The following is a 16,314-nucleotide window of genomic DNA, read 5'->3' as shown; positions in this document are numbered from 1 at the left end:
TCTTTGATGTGGCACCGGACAGTCAGGTTGGTTTGATTATTTTCGGCAATGAAACCAATAAGGATATTTATATCCCTTGGCGCCGCCTTTCGGCATTAAATCCCAAGATTATTCAACACTATGTGACCAAAGTGCTGAACAGCAATGAATCCTTCTTTGTAGATAACTCTCTGAAATGCATGGCGCATATTGTCGAACCCAAGCGCAGTAGAGGGAAGAAAAAGTACCCCCTTTACAGAAAATATGCCCCTTTACTATCAATAAACAATCCTAACCAGAGACAGACTGCTTTTACTATTATGACTAACAATGACAATTTGTGCTTGCCACGCGCTATTGCATTTGCCCAAGCCAAAGTCGACAAGAACACAAACAAAATCAAATCCTTTCGTAGATACGATAATAAACTCAAAGAAGCGGCTCTACGGTTATGCCATGAAGCACGCGTCGATCCAACCAATGGATGCACTGTAGAGGACATTGTTAAATTTCAAAACCAATTGGGACCAGAGTACCAAATTGTTGTGTTTTCAATGAAAGAGGGGGAAAGGGAGTATGAAGTTATTCGATCCACTCCGTTCGCCCCTAAACAGATTAATTTACTGTATCACGATCAACATTTTGATATAGTCAACTCTGTCCCCAAACTTCTTGTGAAGAAGTATTACTGTCCCAAATGCCAAGTCGGGTTCGCTCACAAGTATCAACATACTGAATGCACTAGGTATTGTTCATTGTGTGAATACACTCATGATGGCAATGAAGCCACTAACACTATTCCCAGAAAATGCACTGCATGTAACAGGAAATTTCTGTCCCCGGAATGTTATGAAAATCATTTGCGCACAGAAGGGCGGAAATCAAGTGTTTGCCAATCTATTCACCAATGTAACGTTTGTTACAAAGTAGTGAACAAGAGATCGCGTAACACACCACACAAATGCGATGAATTTTTTTGTAAAAGCTGTAATGCTTTTGTTGAGCCAGCACACAAATGCTATATTCAGCCTGTTAAGCCCGAACCAAGTGCAAAGTTTCTTTATATTTTCTATGATTTTGAGTGTATGTTGGTAGAAAGAGAAAATGACCAGAAACACGAAGTCAATCTGGCTGTTGCTAAGCAAGCTTGTCATGTCTGTAAAGACACTGATGCTGATTTCTGCGAGACGTGCGGTCCTCGTGTTTATATTTTCCCTAATATTCAAGAATTTATGCAATATATACAAACTCCGAGGGAAGGGTTTGATAAAATTGTGTGTATTGCACATAATGCAGGACGATATGATTCACATTTTGTTTTAAATTATCTGATTACTAAAGAGAATATTACCCCCTCCGTAATTATGCAGGGTAGGAAAATAATAGAGATGTCTATTACCAAGAAAATAGTGTTCAGGGACTCCTTGAATTTCATGCTCATGAAATTGAAAGATCTGCCTGCAAGTCTGGGACTAGCGGAAGATTTGCAGAAAGGCGATTTTCCGTATTTGTTTTCCACCCCTGCAAATCAGAATTATGTAGGCCCACTCCCTGATATTCAATATTATGATATAGATTCCAAGTCCCCCAAAGAAAGAGAAGAGATGCTAAAATGGCACGAGGAAACTGTCCAAGCAGGGAAAATTTTTGATTTTCAAAAAGAGTTGCGCGAATACTGTATTAAAGATGTGGAAATTCTTGCTGCTGCATGTATTAAATTCTCTAATCTGATCGAAGATCTGACTGGAATACAGTGCTTTGTTCGCTGCGCGACTCTTGCGTCGTTAGCGTCTTTGATATTTAGAAGTAAATATCTTAAAGAAAACACTCTTATTAAAGTTCCGCCATTTGGATTTCGTGAACAAGACCAACAGTCTCTAATTGCCTTAAAGTGGTTAAAGTGGGTAGAAAATACTGAAAAGATCACTCTAAGACACGCAGGGAATCTGGGGGAAGCTAAAATAGGACGTTATAAGTTGGACGGGCTCCATGAAGAAAGCAAAACTGTTTATAGTTTCCAAGGGTGCTACTACCATGCTTGCCGGATTTGTCTTCCTGACAACAGAGATAAGCCTCTTAACGAGACTGGCGAGACTCTAGACCATAGGTACGAACGTACTGTTACTCGTAAAGAAATATTAGAGCAAATGGGGTACAAAGTTGTAGAAAAATGGGAATGTGAATTCAATGAGGAAATTAAAAAAGATCCAGAATTACGCAAATTTATTGCTGAGAATTGTTATTCCCTGAATAACCCACTTATCCCAAAAGAAGCTTTTAATGGGGGACGCACTGAACTTTTCAGGGCAGTTTATGAAAAACAAGAGAATGAAAATACGAGCATGAAACTGCTAGATGTAGTTTCCCTTTACCCTGCAATGATGAAGCAAAGAAAAATGCCTACAGGGAAACCAGTGATTTACACGTCAGAGTTTCCTACCTTGGATAATGTGTTTGGGGTTGTAAAATGTGATATTCTCCCCCCTAAAGATTTATATTTACCAGTACTGGGCATGTCGTGCAATAACAAATTAATGTTTGCTTTATGCAGAACTTGTGCACAAAGCGAGAATCAAGAACAATGTTCACACGCAGATAAAGAAAGATACTTACATGGCACCTGGGTATCGGAAGAACTGAAACTGGCTGTAAAAAAAGGGTACAAAATACTCAAAATATATGAAATTTGGGATTTTCCTTCGGCTGATCAGAATGATAATGTGTTCAAAGACTATGTAGACACATTTCTTAGACTGAAACAACAGTCTTCAGGATATCCTTCCGGCTGCAGTTCAGAAAATGACAAAGACAAGTATATTCAAGATTATTTCGATCGTGAGGGAATTCAACTTGTAAAAGATGAAATTGCATTTAACCCGGGACTTCGTTTTATTTCCAAAATTCTGCTGAATTCTTTGTACGGGAAATTTGCCCAAAATCCTTTAAAAACTAAGTCTATTTTTGTAAATACTGAACAGAAATTCCATGATATAGTGTTTAATCCGCAGTATGAAATCAGTAATGTTGTTCCTATTTCCGAATCTTGTTTATTAGTGAATTATATTGATCTGGAAAGCAAAAATGAACCGTTAGTACTCTCAAATGTACTTGTCTCTGCGTTTATTACTGCTTATGGAAGAATGCACTTATATTCTTTTATGGACAAAGTCAAGGAAAGTATTCACTACGTGGATACGGACTCTGTGTTCTATGTAGAAAGAGAACATGAAAAACTTATTCCTACAGGCTCATTTCTTGGTGAAATGACGGATGAGATTAAAGAGCCCTACCAAATTACATGCTTTTTGGGTGGTGGTCCCAAAAACTATGCATATAAAATGGTGAAAAAACATGATCCTCAGGATGAGAAACATGTTATTAAAGTAAGGGGCATTACCATGAATTACAGAACTCGACTCCAGATTAATTTTGATTATTTTAAGCAACTGGTCAAAGGGGAAATTGAAAAGCGAGTTGTTGAGAACCCCCGTAAAATTAAACGAAAAGCCAATTTTGAAATTGTTTCTGAATCTGAGCAGAAAACTCACCAAGCAGTCCACACGAAACGAAGAAAAATTGAAAATTTTGAAACGGTTCCATATGGAATCTAAATAAAAAACGAGTGTTTTTTTATTTTTTTATTGTTTTTTTTTTTTTACAGTCCAAGGGCCATCTGCAAAATCTCAATTTGGGTCTTTATCCATGGGCACTCCCCCTCAATTCTTTGTCTTCCACAGACACTACATCTGTCAGATGTTCTTCGCCGCCTCTGACGCGACGAGGGACGGGACACCAGGCGCAGGCGGTGTTCTGCACTTATATGGTCCATAAGGGCCTTTTTGCCCCTAAATCCCACCTCCCAGCAGATATCGCATTCTCTTTTGATTTCATCCTGAAAAGAAAAGATAAAATTAATTTGTGGTATATATTTGGGCCATTGTGTGTCTGCGCTTCAAGCAGAGAACGTGTGTTGTTCAACATGGAATTGCGTTTTACACACCCGTTTGCAATGATGGTTTGTGGGCCCTCACAAAGTGGAAAAACCACTTTTGTGGATAAGCTTCTATTTTATAAACATAAAATGTTTACACAAGTTCCAAAAACAGTAATATGGGCGTATGGTGCGGTTCCTCCCAGATTAAAATTAAGCAAAAATACAAATATTCAGTTTATTGAAGGAATCCCTGATGTAGCAAATATGGATATTGAAACTCCTGGATTAATTGTCATTGATGATCTAATGAATGAAAGCAGCAAAGATTCCGCTGTTGCAGGTATATTTACGAAATATTCTCATCACAAAAATATAAGTGTTATTTTTATAGTACAAAACTTATTTCACAAAGGTGCTAAAATGAGAGACATAAGCCTCAACTCACACTATCTTGTGATATTCAAAAATCCACGTGACAAACACCAAATATACCATTTAGCACGACAATTCAAACCTGACAATAGTAAAAGTGTTTTGGAAGCTTTTCAAAATGCAACTGAAACACCACACAGTTATTTAATGTTCGATTTAACACAAAATACACCTGAAATTTTACGTATGAGGGCGCATATTTTCCCCGATGAACAAATGGCTATTTATGCCACTGGAAAGCATGTCAACAAACCATTTCTTGTGCGAACGTCAGAATGACATCACAACTAAAAGAACATGCTCCGGCACTTAAATTATTGTGTAAATTAAAACCTATTCAACGGAAACGCCTTTTGCAACGAGCAACACCAGGACTAGTTCGTGTACTTGGACAATGTGCAGCCAATACAGTACGTGGTAATATTCCGCTTTCAGGGGTACAAAAAACTAAGCTTCAAAAGTATAAGGCCAGTTTGCGTAAACTAGCGGCGAAGGGCACTTCGCTCAAAAATAAAAAGAAAATATTAATTCAAAAAGGCGCCGGCTTTTTACCATTTTTAATCGGTCCGATTATATCAGCGTTAGGTAGTGCATTGTTTTCACAATGAGCGTGAGAAAAATGATTCTTGTTCCCGAGGACTTTGCCACTAATATGCATGCCTCCGTTGAGAAAGCTCAGAGACACGAATCAAGATTAGATTCTAATATTCGTACAATATTAGCACGTGAAGATATAGGGGAAAGTGAAAAATGGAAACTTTACCAACAGGCACTTCGACTATTTGTTAATTTTACTAAGCCTATTCCCACACACCTACCATTGATCGAAGAAGAAAATAAGCTGCCACAAATAAGTGAACCAGTGCAACAAGACGACCCCCCTCCTAGTGTTACTCTCAGGGAAGAAATTCTTGCTTCAGTACCGAAAACTGTTCAGAAGAAAACAGAACTTTTACTTAAAAGATTATTCTCTTCTCAATATATAAATTGGGACGCATATGGAACAGTGTACATAAATGGAAAAAGAATTCAGGGTTCAAATATCATAGATCTGATTAATGATTCTGTTCGCCCCCGTAAGAAAAGTAGAGATCCTGTCGGGAGAGATCAGTTCCAATCTATCCTTCATTCTCTAAACATACCCAAAGAATATATAGTTACACGCACGCCCCCACCCCCTTCAAGAAATAGGAAAGCTGAGTTTATATGGGAAGATATATAAAGTATGGATCTTAAAACATTGTATTATACACATGAACTACCGACTTCATTTTCCAATACTGAAAAATTATCCAAACATTCTACGCAATCACAAAAGAATATTTCCGAGTGGCTATCAAAACAAGATGCATATACTTTACATGTTCCAGTTAGAAAAAAATTCCCACGTAAACGTTACGAAACCACTTTTCCCCTGGAACTTATGCAAATGGATTTGGCAGATATGCAGAATATCGCCAAGTACAATGACGGTATGCGCTATATACTTTGTGCAATTGACGTGTTTTCAAGGCAAGCGTTCTGTATACCAGTGAAAAGCAAAACGGGTGAAATTATGGCAAAAGCAATCACTAAGATTATAAACATGTTAGAATATCCTCCTGTTTACTCCCAGACAGATCAAGGAAAAGAGTTTTATAACGCTCAAGTGAAAAAAGTGTTTGACAAGTACAATATTATTCATTATAGCGTTTATTCAGAACTAAAGGCAGCAGTAGTGGAACGATTTATTCGTACTTTAAAATCAAAATTGTATAAACACTTCTCAGCCAATAATACATATCGTTATGTAGATATTCTCCCCCTTGTAGTAAAATCATATAATCACTCGTATCACCGTTCTATAAAAATGGCTCCTGTTGAAATGAGCGAAAATAATGCGCTGCAGGTCTGGTCTCAGTCTAGAAACAATACAAGTCAAAAAACCAATAATATCAAATTTAAATTTAATATCGGTAACTACGTAAGGATAAGTAAAGCCAAAATGAAATTCGAGAAAGGATATCTACCTAGTTGGACAGAGGAAATTTTTATAATTAGCGATCGTATGAGTACTGATCCCCCTACATATCGTATAAAAGACTGGAGTAACGATCCTGTCAAAGGCATTTTCTATGAACCAGAATTACAAAAAATTACACTTGATCCAGACAAGCCATTTACTATCGAGAAAATTCTAAAACGAAAGGGAGACTTTGTCCTAGTAAAATGGAAAAACTACCCCCTCGCATGTGCAAGTTATGTACATAAATCAGATATTACGCGTGTTTAGGTTAGTTGCCATTATGCCGGTGGACGAATTCTACGTTACATTACCTTCCAATGTAAACTTGAACTTGTTTCCTGATAATAAAATAGCACATTACCGTACTAAGCTGAGCGAACCAATAGAATTAAATGAACAATGGGTGGTGGCGGCCACAGAGCTTCATTTAACTTGGAGTTTTTATAATATTGTTTCCGATACAAATAGCATTTCATATCAATTTAAACCGAAAAAGAAGGACCAAATTTTTTATAGTGAAAGTATAGTTCCTAAAGGTTACTACTCCAATATTCAATTATTATTAAACAATATTCCCCCTTCAAAAAGAAAACTGCTTGCTCAACATGTCCGATTTGGCTATACTTTGTCCACGCATAGTATGTATACACAAACAACACTAGAGGAAGATGAAATTATGAAATTGTATATATCTCCACAATTAGCTCCAGTGTTTGGTTTTTCGTTGGATACTCCCAAGTCAGAAATATCTATACATTCGGTTATTGGTCCAGGTACGGCAAGATCAAGTTATATTTATCCTTGTAATTTAGATTATCATATCCCCCGTGAAATCAACATATGCACAGATATTGTCAAATATCAAGCAAATATAGGTCCCGTAATACGAACGGTTAGTGTGGTTGATTATGAATATGGAGCAATAAAAAGTTATATATTTGAGCCCAGGCAGTATCTAAAAGTAGAGAAGCGTTACTTTGAAACAATTGAAATTATATTAAAAACAGAGCATGGAACTTTGCTTCCATTTGAGTTTGGAGCGTCAAGCGTTACAATACATTTTAAAAAAGTGAAATAATGATTTCTGAAGGCAGTGATAATGATTACTATGTAACTTTGGTTTCAAATGCATCCAAAAATATTTTCCGACTAATACACCTTCTCATTTTTTAACTAAACTTTCTAATGCTGTTAAGCTCGAGTCTGGAGGCTGGTTAGTGGGTCTGTCTGAAATTCATTTCACAAACAGTCTGTTTAATATTCAAAAAGGACAAAATGAAATTATGTGGACTTATTATAACCAAGACTCGGATCAGTCAAGTAAACAGAGCGGTAAAACAATCGTTCCCCCTGGATATTATTCAAGTGTGGAGTCTGTTTTACAAGTTTTAAATCAAGATCATATTGGAGAAGGGCTATTTCGATTCGGTTATAACCCGTCCAGCAATATTGTTGAGGGAAAATACAATGCACAATTATCTACACTGAACCTCTCTGATATTTTGGCTCTGCAGTTAGGATTCGAACCAAATAGAAATCTTGTTAAACAACAGCATAGTTCGAAACAGACCAACCTAAATATTGGTTATCCCCAGCAGGTTTTAGTATACACTAATGTACTCAGTTACCAGTTTGTAGGAGATACAAAGGCACCTCTTTTAAGAATGTTTACATTTTCTTCGGTCCCTTATGGTCGGTCACAATCTATAATATTTAACCCCGTTCATTATATGCCTGTATCGAAATATTTATTTGATACAATAAAAATAGTTTTAAGAGACAACACAGGTCGTAAACTCTCATTTGCCTTCGGAGATCTGAGTGTTAAACTACATTTCAAGCGACAATGAGATACGATAGACGTCAGTTGTATCGAGATTATTATCTCAACCAGGCGGGAACAGGTTTACCTTATTTTTCTGGTCCTCCCTATCAAAAAGGCCACGGAGCCCTCGGTTCAATATTTAAAAGCTTGTTTCGTTTTGCGGCCCCTTTATTAAAACAGGGTGCTAAAGCAATTGGCCATCAAGCATTACAATCGGGAATGGAATTTGTTGGGGATGTTCTACAAAACAGGCCTCTCAAACAATCTTTCAGAGATCGTGTAAATCAGGCGGGAGAAGCTCTTCGTGAAAAAGGCGAGAGAAAAATTTCTCAGATTCTTTCAGGAAAGGGGAGACAAAAAAGAAAGGGTAAAACTATAAAATTCGAACCACCCTTTATTACCTGCCAGTCACGCAAAAAGAGGCGAAGGGTACACAGAGATATATTCGCTAATTAACTACCATGTCGTTAGTAAACTGTAACTCATCGGAATGCACAAATACAGAATTGGATTTGTTTTCTCTGCCATTAACTCAAACTAGCATTGAAAATTCTTGTTTAGTGGAGTATCGTCCCATTTCATCTTTAACTAGTAAAAGTCCAGTCGAGTTTGCCATTACTGGAGACAGTGGGGAATACATTGATCCAGCACACATTTATCTGTACCTAAAATGTAAAATAACTAAACCAGATGGTACGGCCTTAGCTGCCGATAACCTGGTTGCCCCCGGAAACAATTTTCTACATACAGCATTCAGTCAGGTCGACGTTTCGTTAAATGACAAATTGATTTCGTCCTCTGCAGGGTGTTACGCTTACAGGGCATACATTGAAACATTACTCAACTATTCTAATGAGGCTAAAAAATCTCATCTCACTGCTGCTCTCTGGTATCGCGATACGCCTGGGAAATTAGAAAATCTAACTGAAAATAAAGGAATTGAAAAACGAATGAGTCTTGCTGCGCAAAGTCGGTCATTCGACATGTATGGGCGACTGTATTCTGATTTTATGTGCCAACCTCGTCTTCTCTTGAACAATGTGTCCATGAGAATTAAATTACATAGATCAAACGATGCATTTTCATTGATGGCCGCCGAGAATTCTTCTTATCGTGTAGAAATACAGGACATTTCTCTTTATGTAAAAAGAGTTACTGTATCTCCAGATATAGGTCTTGCTCATGCAAATGCTCTTGAAACTACTACAGCTAAATACCCAATTACACGCGTGGAAGTAAAATCAATAACTATCCCTCAAAATATTACTTCTTATAATCTAGATAATATATTTTTAGGTACTGTTCCTAAACGTGTAATATTAGGTTTTGTTGAAAATTCAGCTTTCAATGGTCAAATACATAAAAACCCCTTTAATTTCCATCATTTCGGATTGAATAAAATTCAACTCCAAGTTGGAACTAGAACCATTCCAAACCAACCTCTCTGCCCCAGCTTCACAGACAAAAATATTATCCAAGCATATTACAATTTATTCTCTGGAACGGGAATACATTACCAGGATACAGGAAATAGTCTCTCCCGAGAAGATTTTGATAATGGATTTGCTTTGTATCCCTTTATTCTTTCACCCACAATGGAAATTGACTCTACTTGGGACATATTACGCGATGGGAGTGTAAGTGCTAAAGTGTCATTCTCTGCGCCGTTGCCTACGGCGGTCACGTGCATTATTTATGGAGAGTTCGATTCTCTGCTCCAAATAGACAAGCATAGAGGTATTTTCCCAGATAATACAAAATAATAATCAGTTGAGTACCAGCCAGGAAGGAGTACGGATCACAATATGAGGGCTGTCGTTGATTTTCAAGGATTCCGAGACAATTCTGGCAATTTTATTCCTAAAGAACTAGCTATAGTCGATGCAGACTCAGATAGTATGCAATCATGGATATTTCTACCACCTTACGAATGGGATACTTTAGATATTGGAGCAAAAAACGAAAATATGTGGCAAACACAAAACAAGCATTCTCTCGAATGGCCTATCGGTGAACTTTGCTATTCAAAATTGGTTTCCGTACTTTCCCAGTACACCAAAAACGCATCAGTTATTTATTCTTTTGGAGCTGATAAATGCAAGTTTCTGATTACAATACTTCACCGCACTGTGGTTAACCTCGAGGACCTAGGATGCCCTAAAGCGTCACTGTTAGCCTTCCCTGCACAAAATTGCTGTCGCAATTATCACAGATTAAGAACAATCAAATGTGCTCTTAGAGACGCACATTTATACGCATCTTATCTTCGTAGCTTCATGCTTCAACAGCATATTATAGGAGAAGCCACAAGGACTGCACCTAAACAGAACACCTCAACATCAGAGAGTGGATATTCCTCTTTAGCTTCGTTTTACAACGACGTTTCAAGTGTGTATTACTTATCCGAGCAAGGTTGCTCTTCCGAAAATAGTGCATTTTCGGATAGTGAACAATGAATAACATTGAAATTGAAAAAACTGTTCAATCAGACAAATGTCTGTCTTTTATTTTTCGAGGTGTTTTTGCTAATAACACATTGCCAAAAAATGTGCAATTGCCTGCTGCATTGATTATTAACACCGACAATGAATCTGGACCAGGGATACACTGGACAAGTTTGTTTATAAACAGTGATAAGGAGGCCATGTACTATGATAGTTTTGGTCAGCCTCCTAGTGCAAATGTACTAAAATTTATAAAAAAGAACTGTATATCATGGTGCATCAGTGAAACGGTGGTTCAAAACCCAAACTCATCAATGTGTGGAATTTATTGTATTATGTTTTTACATTATATGTGCCGTGAGTTACCCCTAACCTATTTTCTGTCATTGTTTGGAACAAACTTAAAAAGAAATGACAGAATTGTATGGACAAAATTCTCAAGTGCCTTTAATTAATTTACAGTGTGCCTGCAGTGAATAGTGCATCGAAGACCAGTGTCTTATTTTCTCTATTGCACAAGCAACAGTAGAAAATTATCCCAAGCCTACATGTTCTGAATGTGAACTTGGTGTGAGAAAAATGAAAAACTTCTGGCGTGTCAAGATTGACACGCCATAGAAAAAACTTTCTATAAAAGTAACACTGTCATTTGAATATGGTTTACATGTGCGGGTACATAACAAAATGAATGAGAAAATAAAAGCGTTGTGTGAACGCTATGTATTACAACATGTGTACAAAATGACTTATAAAAACTGTAAAGCGTTGTGTTAACGCTATGTATTCTGTATATGTATAACCTGACTTATAAAAAACTGTAAAGCGTTGTGTAAACGCTATGTATAAATAATTTGTAAAATTAATTTGACTCTGTATTTATTTTGTAGTAGATTAGTTTTAGAACAATAAACTTGTATGTAGTAGACTTGTGTGTTTTATTTCTTTTAAAAAATAAAAGGTTTATAGTTATATGTAGAGTAAAAAAAAAAAAAGCTAATATTGTTGGTGCAAACGGTACTAGGTTCGATCCTTGTTAGGGATCTTGCACAAATCTCAAATACATTAATCGCGAGTGTTACTACAATTCACTTTTATTCCGTCTCGCCACGCTAAACACTTTGCCGCTAAACAAAAAAAACACAACCGAGATAGAACTTGACAAGTTAGTTTGTATTTACAATAAAACACTAGTCAAATTCCATTCTCGTATAACACTTGTACTTAGATAAAAAATGCAATACTTACAACATGGATCATCATGGTGAAGAAAAACTCAGAAAACAAACACAACACCAAACTCAATAGAAAAAGTAGAAATGTGCGGTCAAATTCGGATTCCCAAGTTTAAATACCCCAAAGGTTCAAGGCCGAAAAATCAAAGCCTTTTCTACCCACCCTTATTTTCAATACTTGAAAACTAACAATCTCTTTAAATTCTCGCTGCCTCGTTAACTCTACGAGTCCAAATTTAAAACCCACAGCCTCTCTTTCCATTAGATAAATTCCTTACGTCCACCCGCCTTGAATTATATCACCTTCACCTCATGTCCTTTTAACTTAAAATCCTTTTTCGTCCAAATTCTCTACCTGGTTTGGCGATTACTATTTTAAAGTCCGTATCGCCCCACCACACCCACACAGAGAGGGAGTTTCCGCTTAGCAGGAGACTTTTAAAATTAGCATTTTACAATCTCTTGTATTTTTTCAAGGGACACAATCACCCCGTGATACATTTTCTTTTTCCACCTGAAATCGAAGCGGTTCGTTTCTCTAACCAATTTATTTTACCCAAAATGACTTGTTGTATATTTCTCCCATCACAACAACAACCCGTCTCGTCAGCAAACCCTTTCGCCTTGACCTACATTAACAGAGGCTTCATTCTTGATACCTGCGCTGAATATTAATTCATTCTCTCTGTCTGGCATCAGAGCGGAGTCGAAATTCTGAGACAGTCTCCTGTCTGGCATCTCGTACCATCGTGTTTCATACCATAATAACATACATTATTACATAGTACTAATTAATAATATTACATATCGCGGGTTCGAATACCAGGACCGTCCCCAATCGTAATTGGACCTGTACCTACACCCATTACCACCGTTCATAGCGGTTCATAAACCATAGAAAACTTATTTTCAATACTATAAACATTAATTATTATCGATTTATACATTACATACTTTGCAGTAATGAATATAAAAACATATGCATAGCGTTTAGTACCTCTAATTACCTTCTATATACATATTTTTCATAAAATAAATAATTATATATTCATAAAAAGTTATAAACATGCAAATACATAAATGTAAAGTACTCTAAGTACTTGCAAATGAATTCTAAGTACGTGCGAATTAATTAAAACCAGTGCAAATTAATTAACACCCGTGCAAATGAATTGCGAATATTAATCGCCCGAGGGCAGGCCTTGGCGGGGTCAGATACTACTGTTAGGCACAGGGAGATTTCTAGCCGTGTGTGTCAAGCGCAGATCCGGCATATTGTTGACCGCCATATTGAATTCAACGCAAACATTTCAAAGGAAAGGGGGTTATGTGATATATTAAATGAGGCTAGAATTTCATGAGAAATGATGTGACGAAGGATTTTCCAACGTATCTTACGCCAGCAAAAAGTTATACACATATCTTTCACTTACGATATATGCACATTATAATGTTGTCAATGTTCCTGTGAGCACACTCGTTGACGTCTCTCACACTCGCATAGAAGATTTGGTAATGTAGCATGTGCAACAACATCGCAAGCAGCAACTATGCCTTCTCTCAGATGGTCAATATCAGGGACTTTTAGTGCATGCATCATTCTCTTCAAATGTTTCTGAAGGTAAAAGTCCTCCTAAGATGTTAGATCTGGGGAATGTGCAGGCCTTTTAATAGATCCCCGTGTGCCCATCAATCTACCTAGAAAATTACCATGAAGAAATTGCGAAAATGTCTACATAGTGTGGTCACACTCTGTCCTGTTTCAAAACTCTCGAAAAGTGCCATATCCCGTAAGCAAGGGTGAAAAAACCTGTTCACTTAACAAATCCAAGAAGCCCTCACCATTTAAGGTTCCGTTGTTGAATATGGACCAACCATTTCCGTTCGCCATACATTATACCACATAATTAGCTTACCAGCAACAACCATTCGACTGAGCAAATCACAAATGTATAGCATATTCTTTTATTAACTTCACCGTGAACATAAAAATTAGCCTCGTCACTGAAGAATTTTTCATTCCAAAGGAAGTGTCACGTAATTGTTTGAGATACTTTTCACAATATTCTTCACTATTCAACTATTTGGTGAATGTAGCTGATTAAAATCATATGAAATGGTGCGTATACTTCTTTCTCTCCCAAGATGTCAGCGTGATCTCGATGAGTTCCTAACACGTTAGGAGCATTCCAATGCTTTGTTTTTAACACCTCGAAAAGGAGAAAATGGTTACAAGCATGCAGTAATAAATTTTTGCTGGTTAAATATATGTTGGAAAATCCTTCGTCACTTCATTTCTCGTGAAATTCTAGCCTCATTTGATATATCACATCACCCCCTTTCCTTTGAAATTTTTGCGTTGAATTCAATATGGCGGTCAACAATATGCCGGATCTGCGCTTGACACACACGGCTAGAAATCTCCCTGTGCCTAACATATTTCTTTTATGACCAATTATACCCAGGATAACTCCTTCACATTTTGTAGGGGGTGTTAAAGGACATTTTACTCTTCATAGTTCATATAATGGGGCTTTTATCAGTCACATAGTTACACATATTATTTTGTATCTTCTGATCCCATTGCAGTCCCAGAATGATTTTTTGGTATGTTTTAGAGTATGGTATGAGGGACCAAATATATTTTTTTCACGATTTTTGGTGATGACATGTTTTGAGATATTCAAGGTCAAAAGTCAAGATCACGTGACAAAATTATATTTTTATCCAAAGGTAGGCTTGTTATATATCACTGGAAAGCTTATTCAATTCCCTGTACAATAAGCTTTATTTGAGCTTCCTAGGCGAAATAGGGGCGGAGTTACAGCACATTTAGTATAGCTAAGCGGGCTCAAAAAGGGCAATTTCTGCAAACTTTGACCTTGAATAATTTAACAATTACAAGACGCACGAGACTAAAAATTTTCATAGTTACTAAGTTCTATGCATAGTTTCAACTCCCCAAATTTCATGAAAATCGGAGATGGTCAGGTTAAAAATTGCACATATCTGTGTTGATTTGGCATGGAATGACTCATATATTTCAAGCGCTTTCAGAAATATTCAACATTGTTATTTTTCGATGGCTTCATGTTGATTTTTATCACAAGCAAAAGATTGAATAGCATCTTTCCACACAAAAATATATATATGTTCACATAATTTCAACAACTTCATCACAAACTTTATTACTAAATAATTACTGATTGTTCCATTCTTTTTTTCCCCTGTCAACAAACAAAACAAGGAACAATGGAAGCAGAACATAAACACTTCCGGCGCGCAGCCAATAAGGGACTATTCCTCTGGTTCTACAGCACTCTAGGGTTTGTAAATACGCATACCGTTACGCTATCTAGCGTCATCCTTGCGAACTATTTGGCACTGGAGCGAAATCCTCTCTATGCAACACAGTAATATCCACAGTAGCAACTTAGAATAAGATAGCCTTCTGTGGAAAACGCTGTTAAATTGTTTGTTAAAGTGCAATAAATTACTTACGTTGTATTCTTTCTTCACAGTGCATCCAGCAAACATGGTACGTGGCCTGTGATTTCCACTACTACCTGATCTCACCCCTTGTCGTGTTGTCCCTGTGGAAATGGCCAAGGGAAGGGAAGATACTGACAGGGTTTCTTCTCGTGGTCTCAATCATTGTACCGTTTGTGATCACTTACGCAGGAGACCTGGATATAACTATAATGCCATATTTCTCGTAAGTACAGGGAAGAACGTAATTGTTTAAATATATTTAATCAGTGCTCCCAGTTATAAAAATTGTCATAAAACATCCCCCCATCCCTACCTACTGCACTGTCTTGATATTAATAGATTCAAGCACCCGCCACTTATCCCGAAACTTGATCAAGTATCTCACTAACTACACTCTTAGGAATTACCGGAGAAATACAATATTCTATTGTTAAAATTTAACGGTCTGCCTGTTCATATACAAAGACGGGAAGCAACCATTTTTTTTAATTTAAATTTGAATATACGTATCGTATCGTACCCAAGGTATTGAGTAAGACGTTACAAGTCTTATGTTATTTTTAACATAGCTGGAAGCAGAGAAAGGAATGCGGAATAAGCAATTAGGCAAACGTTAGGTTAGTGACTTGAGAGACGGCTATGGAATGAGCGTTGGAATCGTGAGGGACCGAGATCAGTTGGCGAGAATACGAGAGAGAGTGAGGACTGCGGATTGTGTGAGAGAGTGAAGGGAAGTGGGAGGCGATTATTGGACAATGGGGCGTGAACAGATTGAATTCTGACAGGAAGATCAGACAAGTGACAATTGAGAGGACAAGTGTGGGAATGACCTTCATCTATTTGTGACGCAAGTATTATCCTCTTCTTATCAATATCTATATCGGTTCAGTCATGGAGAGTACAGGAATCCAATTATTGCACATGTGAATTCTTTTGGCATTCATTTGAATGTAACTTTTCGCATATATCAC

General features: G+C 37.1%; 1 protein-coding gene across 1 annotated transcript in view; it reads left to right on the top strand.

Annotated features, from left to right (window-relative positions):
- LOC145994366 (nose resistant to fluoxetine protein 6-like) overlaps positions 1 to 16,314 on the top strand; it is a 59,760-nt gene that overhangs the window by 27,093 nt on the left and 16,353 nt on the right. The window contains exon 8 of the mRNA XM_083130481.1: positions 15,373 to 15,566. Coding sequence (XP_082986607.1) covers positions 15,373 to 15,566 — 194 coding nt within the window. The remainder of the gene's footprint in view (positions 1 to 15,372; positions 15,567 to 16,314) is intronic.

This window comes from Lepisma saccharinum, chromosome 10 (genome assembly GCF_977018435.1).
Source record: "Lepisma saccharinum chromosome 10, izLepSacc3.1, whole genome shotgun sequence".
NCBI classification, from domain to species: Eukaryota; Metazoa; Arthropoda; class Insecta; order Zygentoma; family Lepismatidae; genus Lepisma; species Lepisma saccharinum.
This window is presented reverse-complemented; position numbering and strand designations above follow the sequence as displayed.